This window comes from Telmatherina bonti (assembly GCF_933228915.1).
Source record: "Telmatherina bonti genome assembly, chromosome: 7".
In the NCBI taxonomy this organism is placed as follows: Eukaryota; Metazoa; Chordata; class Actinopteri; order Atheriniformes; family Telmatherinidae; genus Telmatherina; species Telmatherina bonti.
Genome location: NC_136625.1, coordinates 25,785,107 through 25,812,092, shown reverse-complemented (window position 1 = coordinate 25,812,092; position 26,986 = coordinate 25,785,107). Strand labels below are relative to the sequence as shown.

Below are 26,986 nucleotides of genomic sequence, written 5' to 3'. Positions count from 1 at the left end.
CATCCTCACCGTTTCCTCCTACATGCCATCTGCCCTGTGTGTCCAGACTGTGGGTGACTGAAGTGGTTGCGGGGGGGGGGGGGGAGATGAGGAATTATTGTGGCAAATTAGAAGAAAACTTGTGATGTAACAGCCTGAGTTACAGTTTAGTTGTTCCAACCAACACTGAAACATCCACGGCCTCTGACTGAGGGAAAAGTAGATAGCTGTAAGGAAGGGAAGATACGGCTTTAAATGACCTCCGACATCACGAAGCGCCCAGAGGTGTTTCAGTCTGGCGGAGCGAACTCACGGCTGGGAAAACCCAGGAGGATACTGCGAGCCAGAGAGGGTGAGGAGAACAGAGGCGTAGAGAGAAAAGAGGAGTGGTATTTTTAGGGTGGTCTGTTATCAGTGGAGACGAGGGCTTGTGGTATCGCAGCTGGGTCATACCGCTGAGGGGTGAAACAGCAAGGGCTCTCCACCGAGACAGCAGATAAGAAGGAACTGAACAATGATTTCTCTTACCGTCTCTCATACATACACTGATACATCCACAAAGACACAGATACACACTTAAAAAATGGACGAAAAAACACGTCCGCAAGAAGACACACTGCAGGTTTACTCTCACAGTTCCTCTTGCAGGTACTTAAAAACCCTCAGCTGTGTTATAATATCACATTAAACCTGAGTCTCAGAGCTCCAATGGTGACTGGAGTGTGTTTTTACTCTGGTGACAAACAGACAAAACCAACATTATCGTAGATTCTCTCCACAGCGCTATTTATCTCTCTCTCTCTGTCTACCTCCCCTCTATTGTGGAGCTCCAAAGATGTAAATGCCAGCAGAACAGATGGATGGAGGGAACATCTCATCACTCTGACACCATGTTTATGCAATCACATGCAAACATGCACACAAACACACTCAAAGTGCAGGAACACGTATACATTCCAAAATAAGATTGTAGGATTTCTCCAGTCATCAAAGTGAGATATTGAGACACAGAAACACTTTTTGTAGTCTGGTGGTTTCGGTGCAGCCTTTTGTCTGCATCTGCCTTTGTTTATACTGAACCGTTATGTGCATCAACACGCATTCGCTCACATGCACACATGAACTGAGTAATTTTCCAGACTAGCAGCTGTTATGGAGGGAATTGAGTACCAACGAAACGCCTCTGACATGCTAATGACGCTTTGTCGACCCAAGGAGTTCAACCACACACACTCACTCACATGGGCAGATTTCGAGACTGGGACTATTATCTGTCATGTATCTGAGAGAATATCAGTCTAGTTGTGTGAATATTAAATGGGTTAAGCTCCCAGGGTGATGTTAGCACTCAGAATAAGACTGCAAGCCAAATGAAGCCCTTTCTTGCTCCAAGAATATCTTAGAGAGCCTTTGAGGGAAGATCTTTTTTTTTTTTTTTTCCAACACCCCAACACACCACGGAGCACCATAGCACACCACAACCACCCACCCATCCAATCAAATCCTCACTGGCAACGTGCTGCTCCTCATCTCTCTTTCCTGCTTCTTTTGTTCATCTCTCTCAGTCGCCCACACACCTACCGTCCCTCGGGCTTTTCTCTTTACACTCTCACGCATGCACAAATTTACATTTGGTTACTTTGTGTTTCACTTTATTTCTTCCTGTCCTTTCTGCTCTTTCACCACTATTGCACGTGTGGAGATTCGGTACATGTGTGAATGAAGGCTCACGTAATGTAGCAAAAACACACTTGGGCCTATATTTAGTGCTGTCCGATACAGATGTGTGGGCAGCCACCATCTGGGGCCCAAAATGGAACAAAAAGTCTGTGTAAGATGTGTGTTGGACTGAGGGCCAAACTTGAGGGTTCAAAGGAGGAGGATCATTGTGGAAACCCCCTCCAGAGAGCTTGGAATCTCAGAGGAGAGTGGGAAAAACATCCTGACTATCATCAATCAAAACTTTGGTGACACAAATGACCAGAAACAACGGAGTGTTCTCCATCCATGTCAGTGTGTCACCTCCACCCCACAGCCATGTCCCACCCACCTGCACTGCCGTCCCATAGGCCCACGCCAGACACCGCCCGATGCAATTGGCCCGTCGGTCCCCAAGCGAAATCGAGTTCCTCTCTTCGCTAATTGGGTCTTTGTGATTGCGCAGTCTATCGTGGCGTGGGGGGAGAATGAAACGTGAAAACGGTATTATGGTGCATGTGGGAAGAGTGGCAGGTCGAAGCGAGGAGATCGTTTTTTTGCCATCTCAAAGTGCCAGATGCTCTTCCTGGGTCCATTATGATGCGTTACAGGGGACCGAGATGGTTTCGGCGTAGCAACTGTGAAGACACAAAAGCAAGATGGAGACCAACCGAAATGGACACTCACACATGGCATATAATTGCAAATCCAGGCACGCTTGCACATGCATTCACGTGTACACTTATTTGCTCGAAACGCTGTCTTTGAAACAAGCCAAACTCTTTATGTTGGTGATTTCCATCACAGGTTGCCAGAACTTACATTTAGCCATTATCAACATGGACTAAATGAAGAGGAACACGTCTATGTTTCACTTTTTGTTGGTAAAATGGAGAAAAGATGGTGGAAAAGCAGACTGGATCCTACAAATAAAAGTATTTACTTCTTTAGACTGTGCCAATGTTAAGAATGACTGCTCCCCAGTGGAGTGTAGGCGGACGGGTCAGGAGGCTGTTCCCTGTTTGCCCCATCATGCTGAACCTGAACCTTTTTGTTTCCAGCTGCTTTTTTCTCTATTTTTTTTTTTTTTTTTTTTTTATCAAGAAATGAATCAGCTTCTTTTTAATTTTATTGTTATGCCCATTTGGGATTTAAAATATCACCAGCTGCAGATGACAGATGGTTGGGGACTGTCTGCAGCTCCTTCTCATCATGTTATTGTCCTTAAAATATCCAACGGACTTGTGAAATATTGCTGATCACTCATTGGGTTTCTCCTCATTCATCATCGGTGTTGCCATCAACAGGTGGCGCTGTAGTCACACTCTTCAGTGTTTTCTTCCTCTCAGGACAAAGAGCCTCCTGATTCAGTCAGCCCAGCCCTTTATCAGGAAAATGTGACATTAATGTTTTAAAATTCATGCAACAGGCTAAGTGATTTTTTTTGTTCTGCTTGTTGTGACGGTCAAGACGCCATGCCTGCTTTAGGTTATCTAAATGCCACTTCTGAAGACAGATCTTCTGTTATATTCTCTCAGATTACTGGATTTCAATTCAGGCCCCTTGTTGAAGTACGGTGGAGTTTTATCTCTACGGTCAATGCATAAACGTCACTATCAATTTAATCTACCTGGGTTAAATTTAAATTTAGTTTAATATCATTTCTGTGTGGTTCACACTCTTTAAAGTTGGGCCCCTGCAGGGAAGTGTGCTTTTGGTCTATTTCGCCTCTCTTTCTTTCTTTCCTTAATATAATAAACCTTTAAAGTTTTAGCAGCAAAACCTCATATTTAGACAATAAAACCAAATATCTCTGCAGAGACTCTTATAGGGGCCACAGTACTGTGTGTCATTAGGCTCATGTCATTTACCATTAAGGGAAGCTTTTAAGTGGAAGAGACCGCCCCAGTATCAGCTGCTGCATCCAACTCGCTTTCACACTCGCTTTCATTCACACACACTTTTCCCACCGGGATGGAGCCGCTTCAGCCAGCGCGCAGATCCAACCGGGGACCCAAACGGCTCCGCGCGGCACACATGGCTGCACGTTTATGGCGAACGTTTTTCATCCACATCTGGATAATAACACTAGTGTCAAGTTCGAGGACGAGGATTTATCCACCCAATGAAGGTAAGTAACGATGGAATCGTCTGTCCGTGTGTTGCTGATGGATGTCGGAGGAAGAAGGAGTGCGTGCGCTCCGGACGCACGTACGTCTCAATGTGGCAAATATGCCAGAATGTTTTCTTTCTCTAAGCAGGATTTAGTGTACATTTTCCCGAGTTTAGACTTGAATGAGTTCAGCTGCATGCTTTGTGTTTACAGTTTTCCGCAGATGGAGAAACGCTCACTGCGCCTTTTAATCATAAAAACAGATTCATTACAAACTTTTAGCTTCAAACCTGGAAATTCTTTCTTTCAGGACGTTTCTGTCTGAGAGAAGAAAACAATAATAAACGTTCACAATCCTAAGTGAAGTGTTTTATAAACGTCCAATATTGTTTTTCATATTAGACTATTACTGACGGTGACTGTAGTATTTAGTGATGATGGGGGGGGCATGATCCCCTGGTAATTTTGCTTTGGAGCACTGCAGACTGTTAGTTCTTAGACTTACACTTGCATGTGTGTGTATATGTGCAATTCTAGTGACCCTACTGGATACCAGGACAGTGCCAGGAGAGCTGAAATGGGCAGCCAGTCCTTCAGAAGGAGGGGTAAGTTGGAACCTTCGTTTCTTTTTATTTCATTTCCTTTACAGATACTGTTTACAATGCGCTCTTTCTTTTGATAACACACTCTTTTCTTGCTTTACACACGTGCATGCGCACGCTCACACATACATACTTGTGCACACTTGGTCTGGAAGCTGTAAATAATCATCCCACAGATTTTGCAATGTGCTGTTGTTCACCAAGCCTAAGTGCTAATATGAGATTGCTGGCATTGTGTTTGGCACAAGCAAAAGCACAAACCAGCTTGATGGTGGGTGTCATTTTTTTTAGGGATTTTTACTACTAAGCAGTTGCCAGAATGGATCCTGGACTTATTTGCTTTATATGTTGTCTTCCCAGCTTTTTGTACTTTGTTTTGTTGCGATCAGCATCTACACATCCTCTGTGTTTTCTTCTGTTTCTCTGCCAACTTTGTTGTTTAAAGAGTTATTGGTGAACTTGACTTTTTTTTTTTTTTTGCCATGCTCTCATTCTCTCACATGCTGCTTGATTGACGGGGTCCTGGTCTGCGCTCACTGAGCTTTTGATTACAGGCACCCCCTCCCACCTCCTTCATCCCTTAGATACACACACACACGCAAACACATACATACAAAACTCCAGTTCTTTACAATAGTGGAAAGCCTTCTTCCCCACTAGCAGCTGGGATTTTTTTTGTCTGTCTACAAAAACTCCAAAGGAGTCATCTTACTTCATGTCAGCTTGTACTCAGTGTTAACAGGGCCTGTAAAAACACTACAACCTCACAGAAACGTTACTGATGCGTAAAGATACTGGTACAGTACAGAAAACCAGTACATAGTCAAGCTGACGACCAGACAGACGGCATGTTTCGAGGTTGACTGCATGCTTAGTTTTACTGGACTTTAAAATGCTGATAATGTGAATCAGTCAATGTGTCTTCATAAAACTTTATTGTCTGATTTGACACAAATTCAGTATGTTTTGAACATTATGCTGCCCTGGAAATTAAAAACTGAAATATCTGTAATGAGCCTGTACAGGACACTGATGACATATTGATCTGGCTAAAAAAAAAAACTCTCATTAATGATACTCCTTCTTCTCCCAACACACACACACACACACACATACACGCGCACACACACACACACACACACATGCACACACACACATTTTGTCATTCTCCGGCTCTCCCTGACTTTTTCTCTTTCTGGACACGGTGCATTTAATGTGTATACAGCTCTCAGTAGCAGGGAGAGCAGATTATTATTCAGAGGCAATAAAAAGCCAATTTGGAGTTGGGAGGCTCGGCGGTCATTTGAAGGGTCACAGTACAAGGCAAATGATCGGCCCTATTGAGATGGATGGTGCAGTGAAGGTTGAGTTTGCTTCACTTGTATGGAAATGTGCCTGCAGAAACCTTGGACTCACAACAAATCAAGACGGCTGCCCGCTGCAGAATGTTGATGCAGGAGTGAATGTTAGCCTGTGAGGCTTCGGATGACAGCATTGAGTTAAGAGGATACCAGCATCCCAAATGCTTTTGATCCTGTTTTTCTGCTTCAATGATGACAAAAAGTCTTTCAAGTGGACAGAAAGAGTTTCCTCACTAAACATGATCTGATCTGCCTACAGTAATCATTCACACTGTATGATACACACATTCTGTCAGGTTACTGTGTGATGAACAAAATTGTAACTTTATAACTGAAGAACAAACTTCACTTTTTGCCACATTTCTAAAATTCAGGCTTTTTCTTCAGCAGAACATTGTTACACACGCAGGAGTTTTAGTGTAAACTTTGCCTTTTAAACAAAAGGCCACCAAGATTACCGTGTAGCATCTGACTCTTAGAATGTTGTTTTTCTTGTATAAGTGAAAATCTTGATAACCTGCTGTTATTAGCAAGGTGCTCTCTGATTGGCTTTCAGAGGATGTAAGTGAGAAAGGGCAAAATGAAGTCTGTTAAAATGTGGGGGAAAAAAAGTCCACTAATGCGGAAAAAAAAAAGCTCCCCTGCTGGGTTTGCCCTGTTTTAAAGATGACTTGATGCATGTAAGTGGGAATGGAAATAAGTGAATTTTGTCTGACCTGGCAAAGATTAAAATGTGACTCACAAGTTGTTTCCGGTCTGAGCTGGCAAAGGATAATGCTTGCCGTTACTGGCTGGTGTCTATCATATCCCAGCTTTCTAAAGATTGCCTCAGATTTGCTTCACTAGTAAATGGAAACCTCCTTTAGTGTTCTAACCGATAAAGGATCACTTTATTTCTTAATCATATTATTTTGATGAAATCCAGTCCGACTGTTGCCTCACTTGTGTTGTAATTAAACGTGTTTCTTAAAGTGGGAGGAGGTGAGCATTATGGATGAGAAGAACATCCCCATCAGGACGTACCAGGTGTGTAATGTCCTAGAGCCAAATCAAAACAACTGGTTGAGGACAGACTGGATCCCTCGATCTGGTGCTCAGCGGGTCTATGTTGAAGTCAAGTTCACTCTGAGAGACTGCAACAGCCTGCCTGGGGTCACCGGCACCTGCAAGGTATGAAAACCTGTTCATCAGCTCCTTACAGAGGATGCTATCACTGTATAATTTGACCATAACACAACTAAAAAAAAGCCACAAAGATTTCTGATACAGGTCAAACTCCTTTTATATGTTAGCTTTCGTAACGATTTGTTAATGTGCAGACGGCTGCTAATGGCTCTTTTATAAGGACGACTACGGCTGATTACTAAAGCGCAAACCTCACTTTGAGTCATTATCTAATTAAGAGAAGGATGAATGCTGCTGATGATAAATAGATGTCTAGGTCTCTCCTTTTTTTTTTTCTCTCTTTCAAACGCCACTTTTGTCTTGTAGGAGACGTTCAATCTGTACTACCACGAGTCAAACGAAGACCGAGAGAGCTACATCAAAGAGAGCAGCTTCATTAAGGTGGACACTGTGGCAGCGGATGAGAGCTTCACCCAGGTATCACCAAACAGCTGAGTCTGGCTTTGAGTTCTTTGTCCTCCCTCCTCCACTCACTTTAATTTGCTACAATGTGGGAACTGAGATCCTCCAGCACTCAGCTGTAATTTTCTGACTTGGTTTACAAGCACTTTTATCTTGGATGTCTGTTTGCTGTCCCAGGAATGCTGGCTGGGTGCTTTTTGCTCAGCCCTTCCTAAAATGCTTCCTGATTTAAGTGTTGCAAGCAATAAAGCTTCTTCCACCTTTGAAATCAATAAAAGTTTGTCTGAATGAGAGCCAAGTGCTGAAAATGAGAAGATCAGTAATGGTTTCGGTTGAATTCTTCCAGTTCAGGTGGAACAAGCGAGCTGGATAAATGAGACCTGACACATTTTACTGCACATTCCGTTAAAGCAGCTCTGTTCTCTTCCCGCGCAGGTGGACGTCGGAGACCGCATCATGAAACTGAACACAGAGGTGCGCGATGTAAAAGTCACAACACGAAAAGGCTTCTACTTGGCTTTTCAGGATGTCGGCGCCTGCATCGCTCTGGTTTCTGTCAGAGTTTTCTATAAAACCTGCCCCCTCACCATCCGGAACTTGGCGACTTTTCCTGACACCATCACCGGCGCTGACACATCCTCCCTAGTGGAGGTCAGGGGCTCCTGTGTCAACCAATCAGAAGAAAGAGATGAACCTAAAATGTACTGCGGTGCTGATGGAGAGTGGCTGGTTCCTATTGGTGGATGTCTTTGTAACCCAGGATATGAAGACAAAGGTGGCACGTGTAAAGGTAGGTGGTTTTTTGGTTGCTGCAGTTGCTTCACATTAAGTTTGTTTTTGTGGTGCAGACGCTGCAGGTTCCTTCAATTAGCTTCCTTTGTGTGAACATTTAAAGCCCCATTTTACTATTAATATCAGTCATTATATTTCAACCTCACGGCAAATTCGGATAATGGACTTGTGGTTTACAACCACTTGACCATTGGGACACTTTTGACATGTTTAAAGTAATACACTCTAGATAATATATAATAAAGGGACTATAACAAAGGGCCAGCTGGTAATGGCAGTTCAGAAACTCCTCTTCATATTAACCATGAAAGTTTATTTTTTTCTCCGCACAAATCAGATTCAGAAGAAATAGAGTATATTATGAAGTCAAGGTTAATATTTCAGAAGAAAAAGTCAGGTAATATATTGATAAAATATATTTTTAAATAAATAAATAAAAAATACTGTAGTGTTTCCTGGGATATTAATGTTAATTACAAAAAAAATCCCAAGAAAAACATTGTAAATGGTATGAAATCCTAAATTAAAAGAAAATTATTTTTTATTATTTATTCTTTTTTTTTTTATTTGTCAAAGAATGAAATCACTTCACTTTCCTTAATACACCACATTCAGAAATTCAGCATGAAACGATGGACTGGTGACCTGTCCAGGGTGTATGCTGCATCTTGCCCAGTGATTGCTGGGATAGTTTCCAGCTTCTCTGCAACCCCGTATTGGAACAAGGGGTTAAGAAAATGACTGACTGACTGACTGAAGCTGCTTAAAACATGTTTTAATTTTTTGTTTATGGTCGAATCAGTTGTCTGATGAAGTTGTTCAAACTTTCTTTTTTAACTTTCACCTTTCATTTTCTAAAAGCTTGTCGCTCCTTTGCTCAAAAAAAAAAAAGAATCCCTGAAACGTTCTTTTAATTGAAATCTCTGTAATTTTTTACTCATTTCTTTTAACCTACAATGATTCCAATATGCTGGTAACATATTTTTCTTCGAGCCTTAAAACATTTACCAGAAATCCCTGTTCAGGTTTTAATGACACTGCAGAGGCTATATGCTTATGCTTAGTCACTGTCATTGCCAGCAGTTAAAAAAGAAAATTGACAGCATTCTCTGGAGGCTGCAGATAAAAGTCAATTAAGCATAACACAAAGATGGAAAGCAGTCAAAATCGTTCTGTTTGAAGGCAACAAAATGTGTTTACTAACATCTCTGGAGCAAACAGATCATTATATTATATGCAGTTTCCTCTGATTACTCGGCAACTTCATGGTGATGAGAAGCACAGAGGAGCTGTGAACTTCTTCATGTCTGAAAAGTTAGTCCAAAATAAGTTCTCAGATTTCTTAATTAACTTCAGACTTGGATGTTTTATACTGTTTGTTAGTTTTTTTATTTTATTTTATAAACTTTTGGGAGCCATGTTGGATGTTCTTAGTCTGGTTCTTCTGAACCAGAGCTGGACTGGATACCAGTTGATCTTGAGGGTGTGAACAGTTTTTATGTCTCATATACCAGTAAAAGAATTTCAGTCTCAGTGTGAAATGTGTTTACATAATCACAACCATCTGGTCAAAAACGCCTTTCTATCACTCACAAAATTAGTCTGAGCTTAATGATAACAAACATGCAAGCTGTCCATACTTCTCACCATCATACATGTGACACGGATGACGTGGAATGTTTAAAAGAGAAAGTTGTGGTTGGGAGGACTTCTGAATGTGCGACAAAGAGGGGTGAGTGTGGGACAACAGACATGGTGGAGACACTTTAACGACATGACTTGACTCCCACTATTCAATCACATCAGCAACAGAAACACAATATGTTCACGAACACACACACACACACACACACACACACACACACACATACACAGATGGACAGGAACCAATAGAGAGACGAGGGAGAATGACTTGCTGATCTACACCCTCCGTTTTATTTATGAAGCCTGTCCCAGCAGGCTAATTGTATAACAAACAGAACCATAATTTATAGAGAACAGAGGAGATGCTGGAAGAGAAAGACGGAGAGATGGACATAAAGAGTGCGATGCACTTCGGCGCCAGTTGGAGATGCAGAGAGGTGGGAAAAGTTGACTTTTTTTCTGATCCAATGGGAAGAACTGGGCCAAAATTCTGTGTGTGACAAATGTTCTCTGAAACCATCACCGGTGCTGCCCCATTTGTTCCTTCATAAAGGAAGAGGAGGTTTGCAGGGTGGTCCCTGAGGTCTGAAAGATGTTCCTCCTCAGCTAGATTTAGGAGATCCCCTTGACTCTGTTGAACTTTCAGCAGATGTAAAGTGCCATCTATCTATCTGTTGCTCTCCTTTCATTCTCCTGCTCTCACTGCCTGTCAGGTTATTGGCTGGGAGCAGCTGCCTCTGTGCAAATCCATCACAGTCTGGATGAACACAGGATGCTGCTCCGCTCACTTTCAGTTCATGCAGTGTGAAAAAGAAGAAGATTCTCCTATTTTTAGTTCAAACTTGGGAGAAGAAAGGCAGCGATATAATTAACTGATAATGCAATATTTCTCTTTTCCTGCTTCTGAAGTCAAAAGGTTTCTTCTCATAACAGATTCCGGCCAGCAGGCCAAGACGCTTCTGATTACAGGCTGCGTTCGCTTTGAGCAATAAACATAATGAAACATAACTTTTATTTAATTAGTAGTTCAATATCATGGGAATAAAAGTGTTTTGCTGCTGTTGACCAAGACATTATCCACATAACTTCTCTTTCCAACCACAGCTTGTTTATTTTTTTACACTGTGGTTTTTATGCGGCTTCAGAAATTAGAAGCAGTTTGTTTATTGGTGAACTTTCAGTGGCAAATTACAACCACTGGAAGATAATAGTGGAATTCTCATGGAGGATGTTCATTCAGCTGCAATGAGTTATATGTTGACAATAAATCACAGATATGACACAAAACTATTTAATGTAACAGATAAACATACTTTAAACAGAAAATGAAAGTGCATTTTTTTTCTCAAATCAAGTGAATCCTTTTAATTTGCTTTTCTACAATGAACGCCTGAGCAATATACAACATGGATGAATATGCAAAATAGTCAGCGGTCAAAGAAAGACATCAGTGGGCCGCTGCACAGGGCTGATTGACAGCTACACGACCCCAACAAGAGGGGGATTATCAAAAGCCTTCAAGAAGGTGAAAGCAGCGCTGTTTTCAGTCAGATGTGTGCAAAACTAAAGCAAGTAGCCGTCAAATAAAAACTGAAGCAACTGGACAAGGAACTGAAAAGAAAATGCCCAGAATAGAAAATGTACAACAGAAATGGAAAAACATTGGTGCAGAAACAGGAAGCAGTATTTGTGATCAAACTACAAGAAACAGGTGGAGATTGGTTTTATATCTACCAAAGACATACGGTGCAAAAACCCTCATCGAAACAGACTAAAACAAGGTTACAGTGTTCTAAAGGAGACACAGTCATGAACTGAAGATGATCGGAGGAAAGTTATGCTTATCAGTAAATCACGACTCTGTATCGGGCGAAGAGAGGACACTTGAACTTTTGTTTAGGACTCGTTCAGTGACATAAATCAAGAGGACAGCCAGAAAAAAATAATTATTGATGGTTTTGGGTTGAGCAAAGCAGCAGAGGAGATGGCCTCCATTTCCTCTGCAGTAAACAGACAGATGTTCTTTGAAATTTTGGACACTTTTCGCATTTTATCAGTCAAAAGTACGATTGAAGGTGGAGTCATTCTTCAGGGTGACAACGCATTTTTCCGTAAAGCAGAGAGCGCCATATTGGCTCAGATGGGAAAAGAGTCTGGACCTCGATCTGAGTTGAGTATTTATTGCTTCTTCCTGCAAAACTGATCTGTCAGCTTTTCAGTACAAGAGAGTTGGAACCTGATTGATGAAGGATGTTTTTCATTAGCGCCTTTTGCTTCATAGACTTAAAGCTGTCATAAAATCCAGACGCGCTGCGACTAATTACTAACTGGGATATTTCCAGTTCATAATTCATAAATCTTTTCCTCAATTCAAACGTTGGATAACAGTTTTTGTGAACAGCAGACAGTCAGAGTCAACATCGATTGGACCAGTCTTGGCTTATGTGTGGGGTTTTTTTTCAGTCAGAAAGTGGCAAAAATGAAATGCCAAACTGTAGTAAACCACATTGTGTTCTGAATAAGACATGCTTCCGTCAATCCCCAAACAGAGTAAAGATTGCTAATCTTTATCACCAGACCAGAATGAGATTTGAGAAACTGACATATTTACTTAAGCCTCATCAAAACAACAAATTAGTGAATTCAGTAACAGCCTCTTTGCGACGAATTAGTGCCAATGATGTTATTCAACATTTCTAAAAATATCCGCCACATGTCCACAAAATTTATTGCAGCAGAAACGAAGAACAACAAACGCTTCATCTGTTTTAGTTGCGGTAATACAAGGCAGCCTCTGTGGATTGGCCTTCTTGTGCTTCTATGACAAATACAGTCAGGGCCTGTTCAGGGGCCTCCAGGGTGGAAGAGTGTAACATGCTGGTAGGTAGATTCTGTTACCTCTCAATGGAAGCAAGACGGGTGTTTCCACCTGTTTCCATTCTTTACATTAAGCTGAGACGATCTTCCTCTGGTTGCAGTTGCCTTTTAGAGACATTTCTGAGAATTGCAACAGGCTTCCTTACAAATGGGATTTCCATGTTTCATAAAAAGGCCTGTAGTTCATCCCAGAGACCTTAAAACATAGCAGAAAAGCACATAAGCAAACAAACAGACTTGGACAAAGCAACAACATGGGAAAAGTTTGGTTTCAGCGGTGATGTGGGATAATGAGGATGGAGAGGATGAGAGGAGAAGCTCTGCAGAGGAAGAAGGGATTATGTGTTGAATGGGGCGAGAGGGGAGGGGGGGGGGAGGGGGGGGGGTTGAGAGAAGGACGCTGACAGCAGAAGGCATCAATGCAGACCTGCTCCTCCCCCGCTGGGGGTTTGTCACTGGGTGCAAAGGGGACAAGTAGAGAAAACACAGAGAGAGGGAACACCCCCTCTTTTCTAAAGCCCCGGTTAAGACCGAGGTCACGACTGAGCCTGATGAAGACGTCAAAAAACTCTGACTGACAGCCACCCGCGCACACACGCACACACAGAGTTTGGTGCGGGGTCATGACCGAGGTAGATGAAGACGTCAAAAGTTTGACAGCTGCGATCCATCCAGAAAGATCAGAAATGAGGCAGGAGAGGCGAGAGGCGAGCTGAGAAGGAGACAACAGAGAGAATTTGAAATTTGAACAGCTCGAGAGGCGGAATGAAAGAGGAGCCTTCTGCCTTTTGTTTCACCTCCTCGCTCTCTCTGGGTGGACTGGAATGTTCCTGTGTGTGACTGTGTGTTTGCTCCCATGCTCGCTCTGTCCAGAGAGATTTCACGGTTGTGTTTCTCTCCAATGCACCTGCAGTGTCTCGTCAGCAGCAGAAACGCTTTTGGGCAGAAATAAGAAGAGCAGAGCGGGAAGACAACCGCACTGAAAGAGATGACAGAAAGGAAGAAGTTTGCAGATGATAGAACGAGTGCGTAATCACCGCATTCATTCCCTCTAATTATTGCATCGCATTTCTGGGCTCAGGACATGTTGGATTGCTGATTTAGTGTCTGTGTGAGTGTGAGCGTATGGATGTGTGTGTGTGTATGTGTGTGTGTGTGTGTGTGTGTGTGTGTGTGTGTACTGTATCTCTGATTTTCTGCCCAGCAAAGTCTTTCCTCCAATGTTCTCACAGTTTGGAGGACTTCCCAGGAATGCCTAGAGAGGAGTGTGGAGAGGCAAATGGAGAGAGAAGAAAGTGTGAATCCGTTTGCGCGAGTGTGCGTTTGCATACGTGCATGGCAGGTGATAATGCAAGCTAAGACGCTGGAGTGGCACGAGTGATTGTCTGAAGTGAGCTAAACCCAGGTGGGGGGAATGGTTTGCATTCCACCATTACAATCAAAGCTCACATCCATGTGTGTGTGTGTGTGTGTGTTGTGTGTGTGTGTTTATGCGGCGGGTGTGTTTGTTCTTTTGTCTCCGTCTCCCAGGTTGGTCTTCATGTAGGGAAGCTTTGCCAGCCCCACCAGGCTGTCTGTAGCTGTCTGGCATCCAGAGCAAGCTCCACTCTTTCGCTCTCTCTGTCCCTCATTATCCCTCCTTTCTCTTCTCCCAACTCCTCATCCTGATCCACAGTGGGGGGGTGGAGGAGAAGTGGTGCTGCTGCTGGTGACTGGGTTGATGTGTATCTGATAGGGGGGGGGGGGGTATTGTTGTAGAGTCCCTTTCACATGCTAATGTTAGCACTGTTGGCTTTGGGTAGGAACACACACTCACCAATCCACACACATTCCTGAGTCCAGCCCTTTGGTGAACGCTTAAATTTAGCAAAGCATAAAACAGCAGCCTCAACTGAACGCTTTCCTTTGTTTAAATGTGGGGAGAGTCTAAAATGCAAGTTTTCCAATGAAATCTGAGATAAACTAGACAAGCTAGAATTAGTTTATCCATACAGTAGGAAAGGAAAATGCGCATCTTAACTCCAGCATTTCTGTGGGTTTTAATTAAAGGGACATGACCCCAGTGGTCATAGCGCCCCTCCTTCTTATGTGACACTCCATCAATCTATCAATCCATCCGTCAATCCGTCCCTCCCTCCATCAATTACACAGACAGGTGTCAGACTGAAGCAGTCAGGGGTACTTCCTCCACCTCCACCCCTCTGCTGGGAAGAAACAAGGGATGATGACAGATAACATGGGGTCAAGGAGAATCCAAACACACCCACTCACGTGCATGCATACAGTGTGCCGACGAAGCTCTTAGCTGGGTTTGCAATGAGCTGCATTTGCATTTTAGGTAGCAGAAGAATGCATATGCAAATGCCGACAGCGCTGATAACAATCAAAAGGCACCTTCCTCCCCCCCCCCCCCCCCCCCCCCGTCCTTCTCGTCATTTTCATCTTTTTCTCCTCACCTCTTTATCTTTTGCTCCTGTTGTCTCTCCCACTCCATCTTCCCCATCCTTTACAATCTCCTAACAGCCCATTTCAGAGTAATTATTGTCCTTTTTGGAACAGGTAGGATGTTAATGTGTCCTCAAATATGCACTTTTTTTTTTTTTTTTTTTGCTTAAGTTTCTACTTTGTATCATCTGTGGATGCGTTCCATCACTCCCACTTCACTGGCCATGCTCGGGCTTTCGCACACCCTTCAGTAGCGTAGGGTTAATGTTAGGTTAATGACACCCTCATGAGATCCTATTCCAGGTCACTAGCACTCCCCCCCCCCTGTCAAAACCATTGCAAAAGAAGACACAAAAGGCTACAGAAAACAGAGAGAATAGAGACATGAGAGGGCACTGACAGAACTTTATGGCTTCAAATACCTCTCTTTCTCTTTATCCTCCAGTCCTCTGTGTTGGAAGCAGACACAGAGGATTGGATGGGACACAGACAAAGGCAGTCTGCTACCCCCTGGCAGACCCCTGGTCGAGTCCTGTAATCAACCTCGAAGTCCTCAACAGTTCAAATACTTCTCTAAGTCTCTCCCTGTTTAATTCCCTGTCTTTCCCACCCATGGCCTACTTACCTGATAATTGCAAACAAAGGAGTGTGTGGGACAGCTGGAGTTTGACAATATTGCATTTTTATCTTGCTTTCAACCATATCATCCGACACAATATGAGAAATCATTTACTAGATGAAAGCCACGCTTATCAGCCGTAAACGTGTTTATGATTTTACAGGTTTTGACTGCACCACTAATAAATCAGATGTTTGAGCTGGCATCGATGTGGAGCTGCGAACGACGCTCGCTCGGCGGCTTCAAAGCTTGTCAGTTTGAGAGGAGAGGGGCTATAGAGACACAAAGGCCGATAAGTGGAGGTCGAGGAGGAAGTGCAGAGGGAGCGAATGTGGCAGATTGCAAAATGTGAAAAGGAGGGCAAATGAGTGTGTGAAAGAGCAAATCTGTGGAGGCTTACGCAGATGGGGCAGGATGGTTGGTCTGAGTAGATTACAGGGGAGACTTCCTCCCTCTCATTTACTGATGAGAGTATAATAAAACACCCTGACACATTTGAACACACACACATATCTTTCCCACATTCCTATCCTCTCCCACTGGGATGTCTTCATCTTCCTTGGAAATGTGAAAGGACTGGGAAAACGGATCGAACTGGGAAAGACTGTGGGATGGAGGAAGGAGAATGAATAGGACATAATGATGAAAAAGAAGGTGTTGAAAAAGGATTGCGGTTAAAAACAAATGAAGGATCCTTTGGAAATTTAAACATAGGAACAGAAATTGCTTTAACCAACCACGCTTTGCCATCTTTTTTGCTCCCCCATTGGATGTCAAGCAGTATAATTATGCACTCATTTATTGTATTGTTGCTCTGTCAATGCATAAACTCTTCGGTACACAGAGAGAAGATTTCTCTCCCTCCACTCCCCCCACTGTCTCCCTGTCACTCTCTCCCTTTCTCTGTTTCTTCTCTTTCATATATTTAAATGTCAGTTATGTTTGTGTGGGCTGCCAGCACGGTGGCGTTTTCATGTATTCAGTTCTAGTGTTTCTGTACTCGGTGTGTGAGTGGGAGCCGATCAGTGAATGTTCTTTTAGACTTCATCAAATTTTAAGATAAAAGACGTCAAGCTGTCCCTCCCTTTCACAATATATCACTTTATCTCTCCAGATCTTTCTTTACAGTTGATTGTCCTTACATCCAAATGCTGCTAAACTAGGTTTGCACATTTGCACAGGCTCCTCAGCAGCTGATACAGGAGATGAAAATGAGCATCTTTGCATTGCACTCGGACAAAACAAATATTTGTGTTAGTCAGACTCATCCAGACTTTTAGAACTAACACAACAGATTAATGACAGTGGATGTAAAATATTTTCACATGTATACGCTTGACTGGACTCACATGGGCCTTGGTGCTCTGCACATGCTGCAAAGTGCCATCTTATTGTTTCTTTTTTTTTTTTTTTTTTTTTTTTTGGTAAAGTGAAGCTTTAACACATAATGAACCCAAATACCATGTAAAGCTTCTTTCATATATTTTTTTCTTTTTATTTGGCCAAATAAAAAAAAAAAAAAACATCAGAAATGGCAGGTGAGGAGCATTTGAATTCAGTGACTTAAAGCATTTCCAGACTGTTCCCCCGCTTCTAAAATCCTGATTCTATAACCACTGCATCGTCTACCAAAATTAGGATTCAGATAACTTACAGATATACATATATATATATATATATATACATATATATATACATATACATATATATATATATATATATATATATATATATATATATATATATATATATATATATATATATATATATATATATATATATATATATATATATATATATATATATGAATTCTGTCAATAAATAGTTAAATCATTCATCTGCACAAACTCTAAGAAATTATTAATTGCTTTATCTATCTATCTATCTATCTATCTATATCTATATATATATATATATATAGATATAGATAGATAGATAGATAGATAGATAGATAGATAGATAAAGCAATTAATAATTTCTTAGAGTTTGTGCAGATGAATGATTTAACTATTTATTGACAGAATTCAGGCTCATATTTATCAAGTAGGACATAATGACAAACTAAATATTGCTCATCAGTAGTGTTAAAAAACAAAATTATTTATATTTTTTAAAGGTGTATTCTGTTCAAGGTAAAATCTTCCATTCTCTTTTTTTTCTCTCTTAGAGATACATTTTAATACAGCTTTCCCAAAGTTTCGGTTAGTATTATCATTTCATCACATGTCTGGATGCAGATGTGCTAACGGCCTTTCTGCCTCCATCTCTGCAGCTTGTTCTGCTGGCTTCTATAAAGCCACTTCTTCAGATGTGGGGTGCTCCAAGTGTCCTCCACACAGCCACTCATTTCGGGATGGGGCTAACGTGTGTGATTGCAACTCTGGATTTTTCCGTGCTGATGCCGACCCCCCCTCCATGGCCTGCACACGTAAGAAAACAAACTCAAGACACAAACAGTGAATACTGAAGTGAAAAGATGGAAAATGTGTGTATGCATTTTTCCCCAAATAAAAGGAAAGAGCATGGTCATTGTTTCCTAAACTCTCTATCTCTTCCAAACAGAAGGAGACACAAACATTTCTGAATGCCACCCCTGTTTCATGATCCCATTACTTATGACTAAGCCCCCATCTACATCCTGTCTGGGAGTGATAACTGAAGACATTCAGAAGTGAATAAATGTCCTCACTCTCCCTCTAAGTCTGTGTGACAGCTTTGGAGACCTTGGTCTGTGTGTCTTAAACCTAATTATGCCTATATACGGCACATGGTTTCCTTGGCCTGGGAAAAATGAAAACACACACACACACAGTCTCGCACACACCAAAATTTAATGCCACAGAAGAAAACAACCAAGCAATCAAAAACATGTCAGAGCCATATGGTTCTGAGTGTAACGCCAGATGTTTACATATCTAGCCAAGACCCCCCCCCCCCCTTCCATGTACTTTTTCATACATACTTTGTCTTATAACATACACACATAAGTTTGGTTTTGCAAAGCTCAAACTTACCACTTTTTTTCCTCAGAGCCACCATCACCCCCACAGCAGCTCATCTCAGTGGTGAATGAGACATCGGTGGTCCTGGAGTGGGCCCCCCCTCGCCGGCTTGGAGGAAGAAGTGACACCAGTTACAGTCTGGAGTGTCTTATTTGTCAAACTGGAAGCCACCGCCAGACGGATAGAAGAGTCATCCCAAGGAACCGCACCGCTTCCCAGCCTCAGGCTCAGCATGGTGGCATGGGAATGCAGTCAGACCAGGGGATTGTGGGACCTGAAGTCCAGCTAGGCAGAGAGGTTTTCCAGAGCAGGCCTGGAGAATACCTCCAACCCGACCTGAGCACCATCTCCAACTCTCAGCTGTGTCTCCCCTGCGGCTCGGATGTGCTTTTCGCTCCCAGTCAGACGGGGTTACACACCACCAGGGTGGTGGTGAGCGAGCTCAGGGCCCACACGCACTACACTTTCATTGTCTACGCACGCAATGGGGTTTCCTTGGCCAGTGGTTCAGGGGCATCGCAGAGTGCATCCGTCAGCGTCACTACAAACCAAGCCGGTGAGGAGAAGTACTTCTGTGTGACGCTTATGTCAGATTGCTGTCTCGAGTAACAAGGCAAAATGTGCTTGTAGATGTTGTCCGTAAGTGGGTCAGCTGAAAAAACAAACTGCTGTTCAGAGCTTGAGGGCCAACAGGGAGAGAAGGTCCCATGAGTAATGTTCAAAACTGTAGAAGCATGAAATGCACAAGCTTAGTATGTCAATATCTCTGTGTATGATGAAGTTCTTTTGCCTTTTGGTGCCAAAAAAAAAACCAGCTACAAGCATTTTTTTTCATTACCAAGAGCTGTAAATCTTTATGGGACACATACTGTTTTCCCACAATAACTTCCCATTATGTTTGAGGCTTTAGATTTCCTCCCCTGTCTGCTGCTGAAATGTTGTCAAGACAATTTCTACTCTTTCAAAATAGTTTCAAATCCATTTGGCTGGGCACAAAAGGACTTAATGACATTTGGAAAGTGTTCTTTATTGAAATAAACCGTGACTTTGTTTTTGATTTGCACTTTCTTGCTCCCCATCCACTGGAAACTGTTGCTCTTAGTATCACTGTCATAGTTGCCATAGTTATTACTCTGTCCTCCCACACCTAACAACAACTGAATTAATTATAGGGGTGCTCTAAAGAGAATGTCAGAAAGTACTCTGGCAACTGTAAATCACTGACTTCAATCCAAATAGGCAGAGTTGGATGAAGGAAATGCAGATACAATGAAAAGCAAAGCAGAGCAGCCGATTGGAAAATAATGGAGACTTGACTGCACAGTTGCACCCAAAGTTGGGTTTTTCTTAGTTGCAGCATGTATTTGGAAACTCACCCACATGTTACGAAGTGTTTCATTTTGCTTATGAAGGAGTCAGATGGTGTGTGGTTTCCCTCACACGTGATTTTTGTTACTTTACAGTCTATGCCTTTTATTTTGTTTTCTTTGTTTTTGCATGCTGTTAAATCTCAACTGTCATTGCAAGCCTTTTCTACTGGCATTTACAAACCGGAACACCTGCTTAGTTCCAGGTGCCCCCAGGGAAATAAGTTGCTGTGTGTGCACAGCATGAGAGAATGCCTGGGATGTGTCAAGTTCGACCTGCACCACCATATGGTCCAAGTATCATATGTACAGCCACAAAGTAGGAAAGATGCAGATAAAAAGGAGCGAAGAACTTCAGGGATATAGGAAGAGAGAAAATGAGGCTTTTCTCTATGAATTAGATGGAAAAAAGATGTGGGTCATGTCTCAGGTGCTGGGTCAATGGTATTAGTGACTAACAAAAGTCACTTTTCCTCGTTTAGCCGTGTCCAGGACTCTGAAACTGTCACTTTACAAGCTGCGTCACAGCAAATAACAGTCAGACTAATGTCACTTCTTTCTGTCACTGCCTCATCAGCTCCCTCTCCCGTGTCATCCATCCAAGTCACGGATGTCACCAGGCACAGCTTGTCGTTGTCTTGGAAACAGCCAGATCGACCCAACGGGGTCATCTTGGAATACGAGGTCAAGTTCTATGAAAAGGTGAGTCGCCTGCAGGTTAATGCAGCTCAGAGCAGGTGTGTGAATCTCAATATGTTGCCCGGCTGTTTGTATTTCCCTGATGGTGAAGACAGACTTGCTGTCAGGCATTAAAAAGAGACTTTTCTTTTTGTCCTCTTTAATCAGGATCAGAGGGAAAGGTCCTACCGCATAATGAGGACCTTCTCACACAGCGTCGACGTCACGGGTCTCAACCCCTTGACTGTCTACGTGTTCCATGTGCGGGCCCGAACAGCTGCAGGATACGGAGAGTACAGCACTCCATTTGAATTCTCCACCAATTCAGGTATTCAGATTATAGTTCATGTTCATAAAAATGCAGTAAAGCTTCCAGGAGAAAGTCATTAGTTTTAATAGTTTTTTTTTTTTTTTTTTCCCCCACTTCCTTGTCAGACCCCTTCCCTCTGATTGGAGAGGGAGTAAACTCTGCCTTCCTGCTGCTGTCTGTTAGTGGGGTTGGAATTTTACTGCTGATATCTGCACCTGTCTTTATTATCAGCCGCAGGTAAAAAAAAAAACACACACACACACCGACAGAGCCCATACAGGCAGGTGTACACACCTCTCAGACTTATTATGCTGGCTGAGATTTCCATGAAGACCTCTGGCACAACATGACAAGATGCTACTTTGGACCAGACTGCCACAGTACAAAACTTAGGCTTCCCCCGCTATTGTGCTGCTAAATAATGTGTGAATGTGATGTGCAGCTTTTAAAGGGGATTAAAGTGGAGACAGTGTTAATCCCTTTGTCCCTAACATGTCATTACTGTCTTCAGCAGCCCAGCTTGTGTGTCAGCTTCCGCTGGCATGAACACTCACAAGCATGCACAGATCCCCCCCCCCCCCCCCCCCCCCCTCCCTCCCCCCCCCCCCCCCACACACACACACACACACACGCACACACATGCACCTGCTCTGCCACAAAGGTGTTTTTGACAGTTTCTTTGTTTAATAGAAAACACCTTTTATCTCGCGCTACCTGAGGCATCGCCCCTCCCCCCCTCTCCGCCTGAAACGCTTTCATCTGGTCGCTCAGCGCTTCCCTGCAGCCCGTCGCTCTCTGTTCTCGTTGTCATTGCCTTCTGTTGCAGCAAATCTTTGAAAAGCCAAATGAAGGCGTAGCCGTCGCAGGAATGAAATGCAGGAAGTTTAAAAAAAAAAAAGATGTGAGGCATAGGTCCTTCTGACAGTTCATTTACCTGTAAAAATCAAGACGAACATGTGAGAAATGAAAGGAACAGTTGCATTGATGCTCTTACAGATGCGCTTGTCTTCTGTTTCCATGTGTTCACTGTCCATCATTTTTTGTCTCATCAGGAGAAGCAAGTACAGTAAAACAAAGCAGGACTCTGAAGAGGAGAAACATCTCAACCCAGGTACTGTAGTACACACCGAGATGCTCTATTTCCTTCTTATTTTCAAGTCTGTCAGCACACATCTTGTACACACTTTTCTGATGGCATTTACATAACATATGCAGTTACACAACTCATATTTCTCACCCTCCTCTGCATCCCTCCCTCTCCTCCCTCGCTTATTGTCCTCACCCGCCTCTCTCCTTTGGCAGGAGTCAAAATCTATGTGGACCCGTTTACCTACGAAGACCCAGATCAGGCCATCCATGAGTTTGCCAAAGAGATCGATGTTAGCAGTATTCACATTGAAAAGGTTATTGGCATGGGTAAGTCTGACTTTGGCGCTCAAACACACACAAACCCACACACACATGCTTACTTGGAACTGACGCTGCTGTTTTCTGTATGAGTGTAGGAGAGTTTGGGGAGGTGTGCAGTGGTCGCCTGCGTATGCAGGGGAAGAGGGAGATCTATGTGGCCATCAAGAGTCTGAAGGCGGGATACTCAGACAAGCAGAGAAGGGACTTTTTATCCGAGGCTTCCATCATGGGACAGTTTGATCACCCCAACATCATCAGGCTGGAGGGTGTCGTCACGAGATGTGAGTTGCACAAAAGTTCAGGTTTTTAGTTAATGAGCATGATGTATATTTATAATTCTAACTTTTGCCACGTTTAGGTAAACCACTGATGATCATCACAGAGTACATGGAAAATGGATCACTGGATGCATTTCTTCGAGTACGTGATTTTCATCATGCCAATGTTTTCTATTGTAAAGCAAAAAGTAATCTGGTTTTGTTGACAGCTTACCAAAAACACAAATAAAATGTGGTCATGTGATTGGAAGGCATGTAGGTTTTGTCCATGTTAACCTTCCTATTACTATTCTGTCACATTTCCAGAAGCATGACGGTCAGTTCACTGTGATCCAGCTGGTTGGCATGCTGCGCGGCATCGCCTCAGGTATGAAGTACCTGTCAGACATGAGCTACGTTCACAGAGACCTGGCAGCCAGAAACATCCTGGTCAACAGCAACCTGGTGTGTAAGGTGTCTGACTTTGGCCTGAGTCGAGTTCTGGAGGACGACCCTGAGGCCGCCTACACTACAAGGGTAAGACAGAGAATATTTCAGGACTGGAAATTTTTTTATATACCTCATTGCAAATTCATTATTCATCTCTACACAGACTATTTGTGTGCTCTTATTTCTTCACACATAAGTTCACACATAAATCAATGCTGCCAAAGATCCCTTTTTAATATACTGAGAAGATGGCGATTGTGTTGACTGTTTGGACCTATGTGATAGCATCAAGCTTGAAGAATCATTTGTGTTATCACAAAAAAAAAAAAAAAAGAAAATTTCACTATTAATTTTCAATAACTGATTATACCTCTGTTTCAGGAGGCCACTGGGTCTTATATGTCCCCTGGAGGGAAGATCCCCATCAGGTGGACGGCTCCAGAGGCTATAGCCTACAGGAAATTTACCACAGCCAGTGATGTGTGGAGTTACGGCATTGTCATGTGGGAGGTGGTTTCATATGGCGAGAGACCCTACTGGGACATGAACAACCAGGATGTAAGTTTGTTTTGTTTTGTTTTTTTATCTTGCACAGGCTTTGAAACAGTCAAAGAACCATGTTTATGGTGTCTCTTCAAAAAAATTTTAGTCAAAAAGAAATTAAAATATGTTACAAGTTCTGAAGGGCACAATCAATCCACCAAAGTTTTATGTTGAAACAGCTGTTAGTTCCTCCTTCTCCAGACATTTTGGTATTAACATTTAATGGAAATTTTTTCAAACAGAAGTTTTTTATGCTGTGACGTTCTGTGGCCAAAAAATGGAAACTTTTCCCTCTGTTCACTCACCAAAAGGGATTGAGCCTGAACCAACAAAAATAAAGGAATAAACTTGATTGTATTTAAGAAAAATACACTTTGTTCTACTTGTACTACATTTTACCAGTGTCTCTGACTTCCACACATCTACAAAATGCACTTAGGAGGCTTCTTTAGGAAGGGCAGCCAGCCAAGATTTAGTGCGACAATCACATTCCATTTAGCTGAAGATTAATATAGAAATTTGAATAATGTTACTGCATAGTTTAATCTTTCAGCCTAGCAATCAACATGTCACACCTCAGATTCCAGACAGTCAGCATGCAGTCTGAAATCCTACACAGGGACAATGTTGTGCTACAGCATAACAACAGGGTCTTTTTTTGCAGCTTTGCTGTGTGATGCCTCTGTGAAAGGTACTTTTATAAAAGACAGAAACATAGACTTATCCAACTGTTAGACATAGGTCATCATGTTGCTGTTTTTAATGTAACCACCATTCCTGAATGCAGCATTTTTTGTATTAGGAAAAAAAGACTGCTTGATTGAGTTTGTTGCAGTTTTATGTGAACAATAGGTCCACAATGCACACAGGACATAGTGAAGCTGCTCACGGCTGCAAAGAATTTACATGAACTCCTGCCAGTGAGACTGAGGGAAGGCCTTGGAGGACAACAATAAAGTGATAAATAAGCAGGAATTGTCATCCTAAAATAAATGGTTTTCATAATCTTGTGAACAAAATTAACTGAACTGATTTATTCATGTTCTCAGAGTTAAACTGTGCTGTTTAAATAAGAAGTGGCCTATTTAATACAGCATGGCATGCCCCACATAGAAAAACAATGTTTGGCCCAGATACGGGCCACATCTGCAGTTTTGTTTGGCCCATATTTGGTCTTGACTTATACTCCATGTGCCAGAACTCAGCCATGTGACCGCCATGTGTGATTCACAAGGAAATTGTTGTTATCCATGTCCAGGCTCCTTTTATTTGGACCACTTCTGGCTCACAGCCCTTGTTGAAATCCCTGTGTAAGCCAACATCTGGACCACATGTGAGCCACAAGATGCTTTTGTAACCATATCAAGGTTGGCGGCTGACATCTGGAACACATCTGGCCCACACAACACTTCCCACTGCTGCCCCTGAGCTCTAGGTGCCAGAATCAGCGTAGATTCCAAGCATGTCTGCTATCTGGGGCTAATTTGGTTGTTGGTGGACACGCAGGCTTTATACAGACAATTTTGCTTCACAGAGGTTGATATTAATTGAGGCAGAATATAAAAATAGATAGTAAAAAGCATTTTGTGAGGTAATTTAAGTTTGTTTATTGTAATCATCAATGTAATCATCACAGGACGGATGAACAACCTGAAAAGTTACACTTATTGGATAGCAATGTGTTTCCATTTTGTTCACCCTTGTTCAGGTGATTAAAGCAATAGAAGAAGGCTACCGGCTGCCTGCTCCAATGGACTGTCCTGTGGTGCTGCACCAGCTCATGCTGGACTGTTGGGAGAGAGAGAGAGCAGAAAGACCCACTTTCAGCCAGATACTCAACATGTTAGATAAACTCATCCGCAACCCTGGGACTCTGCGCCGCACAGGAGGAGACAGGTACATAATGAACATGCAAATACAGCAATAAATCTCAACAAAGAGGGTGGCAAATACTTCCATAGTCACACAGGCAAGCCTTCATTTTTAGGCTTTTATGTGTCACTTTTCCTCCCTCAATTAAGTTGTCTCGTTACTATTTCAGTACCTTTGCTATGTCTGCATTTACAGACCCTCGGGCACAATGTTGGAGTCTGGGGTGAGCTCAGAGGTGTGTATATCAGTTGTACCAGAAGTGTGTGTGCCACAGTGGTCGGTGTGTGAGTGGCTGCAGTCCCTCGGGTTGGAGAGGTACAGAGATACTCTTGCCGCAGCAGGTTACACCAGCATTGACAGCCTTCTGACTCTCACACACCAGTAAGTCCACCTTCATGAGAAGAGATGTTGAAGTGAGTGCAGTTCAGTTTTAGCTCCAAATGGGTTAACTTTAGTCTTAAGTTTTTAGTTGTAGTTTATAGTAAAATAGAAGTGTAACACTTACACTTCCGACTGATGTCGACTGATCGACATCAATACATCAGTTTAATGATAGGTGATTTAATAGATTAATAGTGAAAATGCTAATTAAACATCAATACAGTAATAAATTGTAAGATGAGCTTAAAAATGATTGTGTGGAATTGTTTACAGTTCTTAAATAGACCAAATCCAAGACTGGACTTTAGCAAACCAAAGGTAATATTAAATATTTCAAGGCATCTTCTAGAATAAGTGCCGTGGCATAGCAGGTAGAAACTGTTAGGACTTGAATAGAAGTAAATGTTGGTTACTTTCACTAATAGTGTCAGCAAGCTGGCATGAAACCTGGCTGATAACAAGTAAATAATTGCATTTGTGTTTGTCTGTGCGCCCACAGGGAGATGGACAGACTGGGAATTATCACACCATCACATCAGGACATACTGATTGCTAGTGTGCAGCAAGAAATGTTGTCACAGATGCAACACATGCAACACTCTATGGTCCCAGTCTGAGCTGGGAAACAAATACAAACCTGTTTTAAGAAGAATTTCATTTACCTCATCTGTGCACTTTAGAGGAACTTTTCACCGGTGGAACTACAAGGAGTTGAGGATGATAACTGTTACAGTAACAGGACGTAGAGGAAAACAAAAAGCAGCACTTTTGTGAACTTCCATCCTGTGGATATTTCTGTGAACTACGCTGTGGACAAGGACACACAATGTACTGAGTTTCTGAGAGTTTAAACTGATGCCTGATCCTCTTATCCAGCTCTGCTTTTCCTTGCTTTTGTTTCTGTTTGGTGAAGACTGACATGTGCATAAGCAGAATGGCTTCCAAGACATTTTCTTTTGCTGCTTCGTGCTTGACTTGAATTAAATGTCTTCTTTTTTT

General features: G+C 42.4%; 1 protein-coding gene across 1 annotated transcript; it reads left to right on the top strand.

The window, feature by feature from the left end:
- Positions 1-3,711: 3,711 nt before the first annotated feature.
- Positions 3,712-26,604, top strand: LOC306758255 (ephrin type-A receptor 4-A-like; the record flags this gene model as incomplete). The annotated part of the gene is made up of 19 exons (XM_079243510.1): positions 3,712-3,808; positions 4,328-4,395; positions 6,726-6,923; positions 7,245-7,355; positions 7,776-8,130; positions 17,990-18,145; positions 18,748-19,275; positions 20,664-20,788; positions 20,933-21,092; positions 21,200-21,311; positions 22,127-22,185; positions 22,377-22,490; positions 22,580-22,765; positions 22,843-22,904; positions 23,069-23,278; positions 23,573-23,749; positions 25,443-25,630; positions 25,802-25,987; positions 26,487-26,604. The coding sequence occupies exons 1-19, from the start codon at positions 3,715-3,717 to the stop codon at positions 26,602-26,604; spliced, it is 3,207 nt and encodes a 1,068-aa protein (XP_079099636.1). The 5' UTR covers positions 3,712-3,714.
- Between the last annotated feature and the right edge of the window lie 382 nt (positions 26,605-26,986).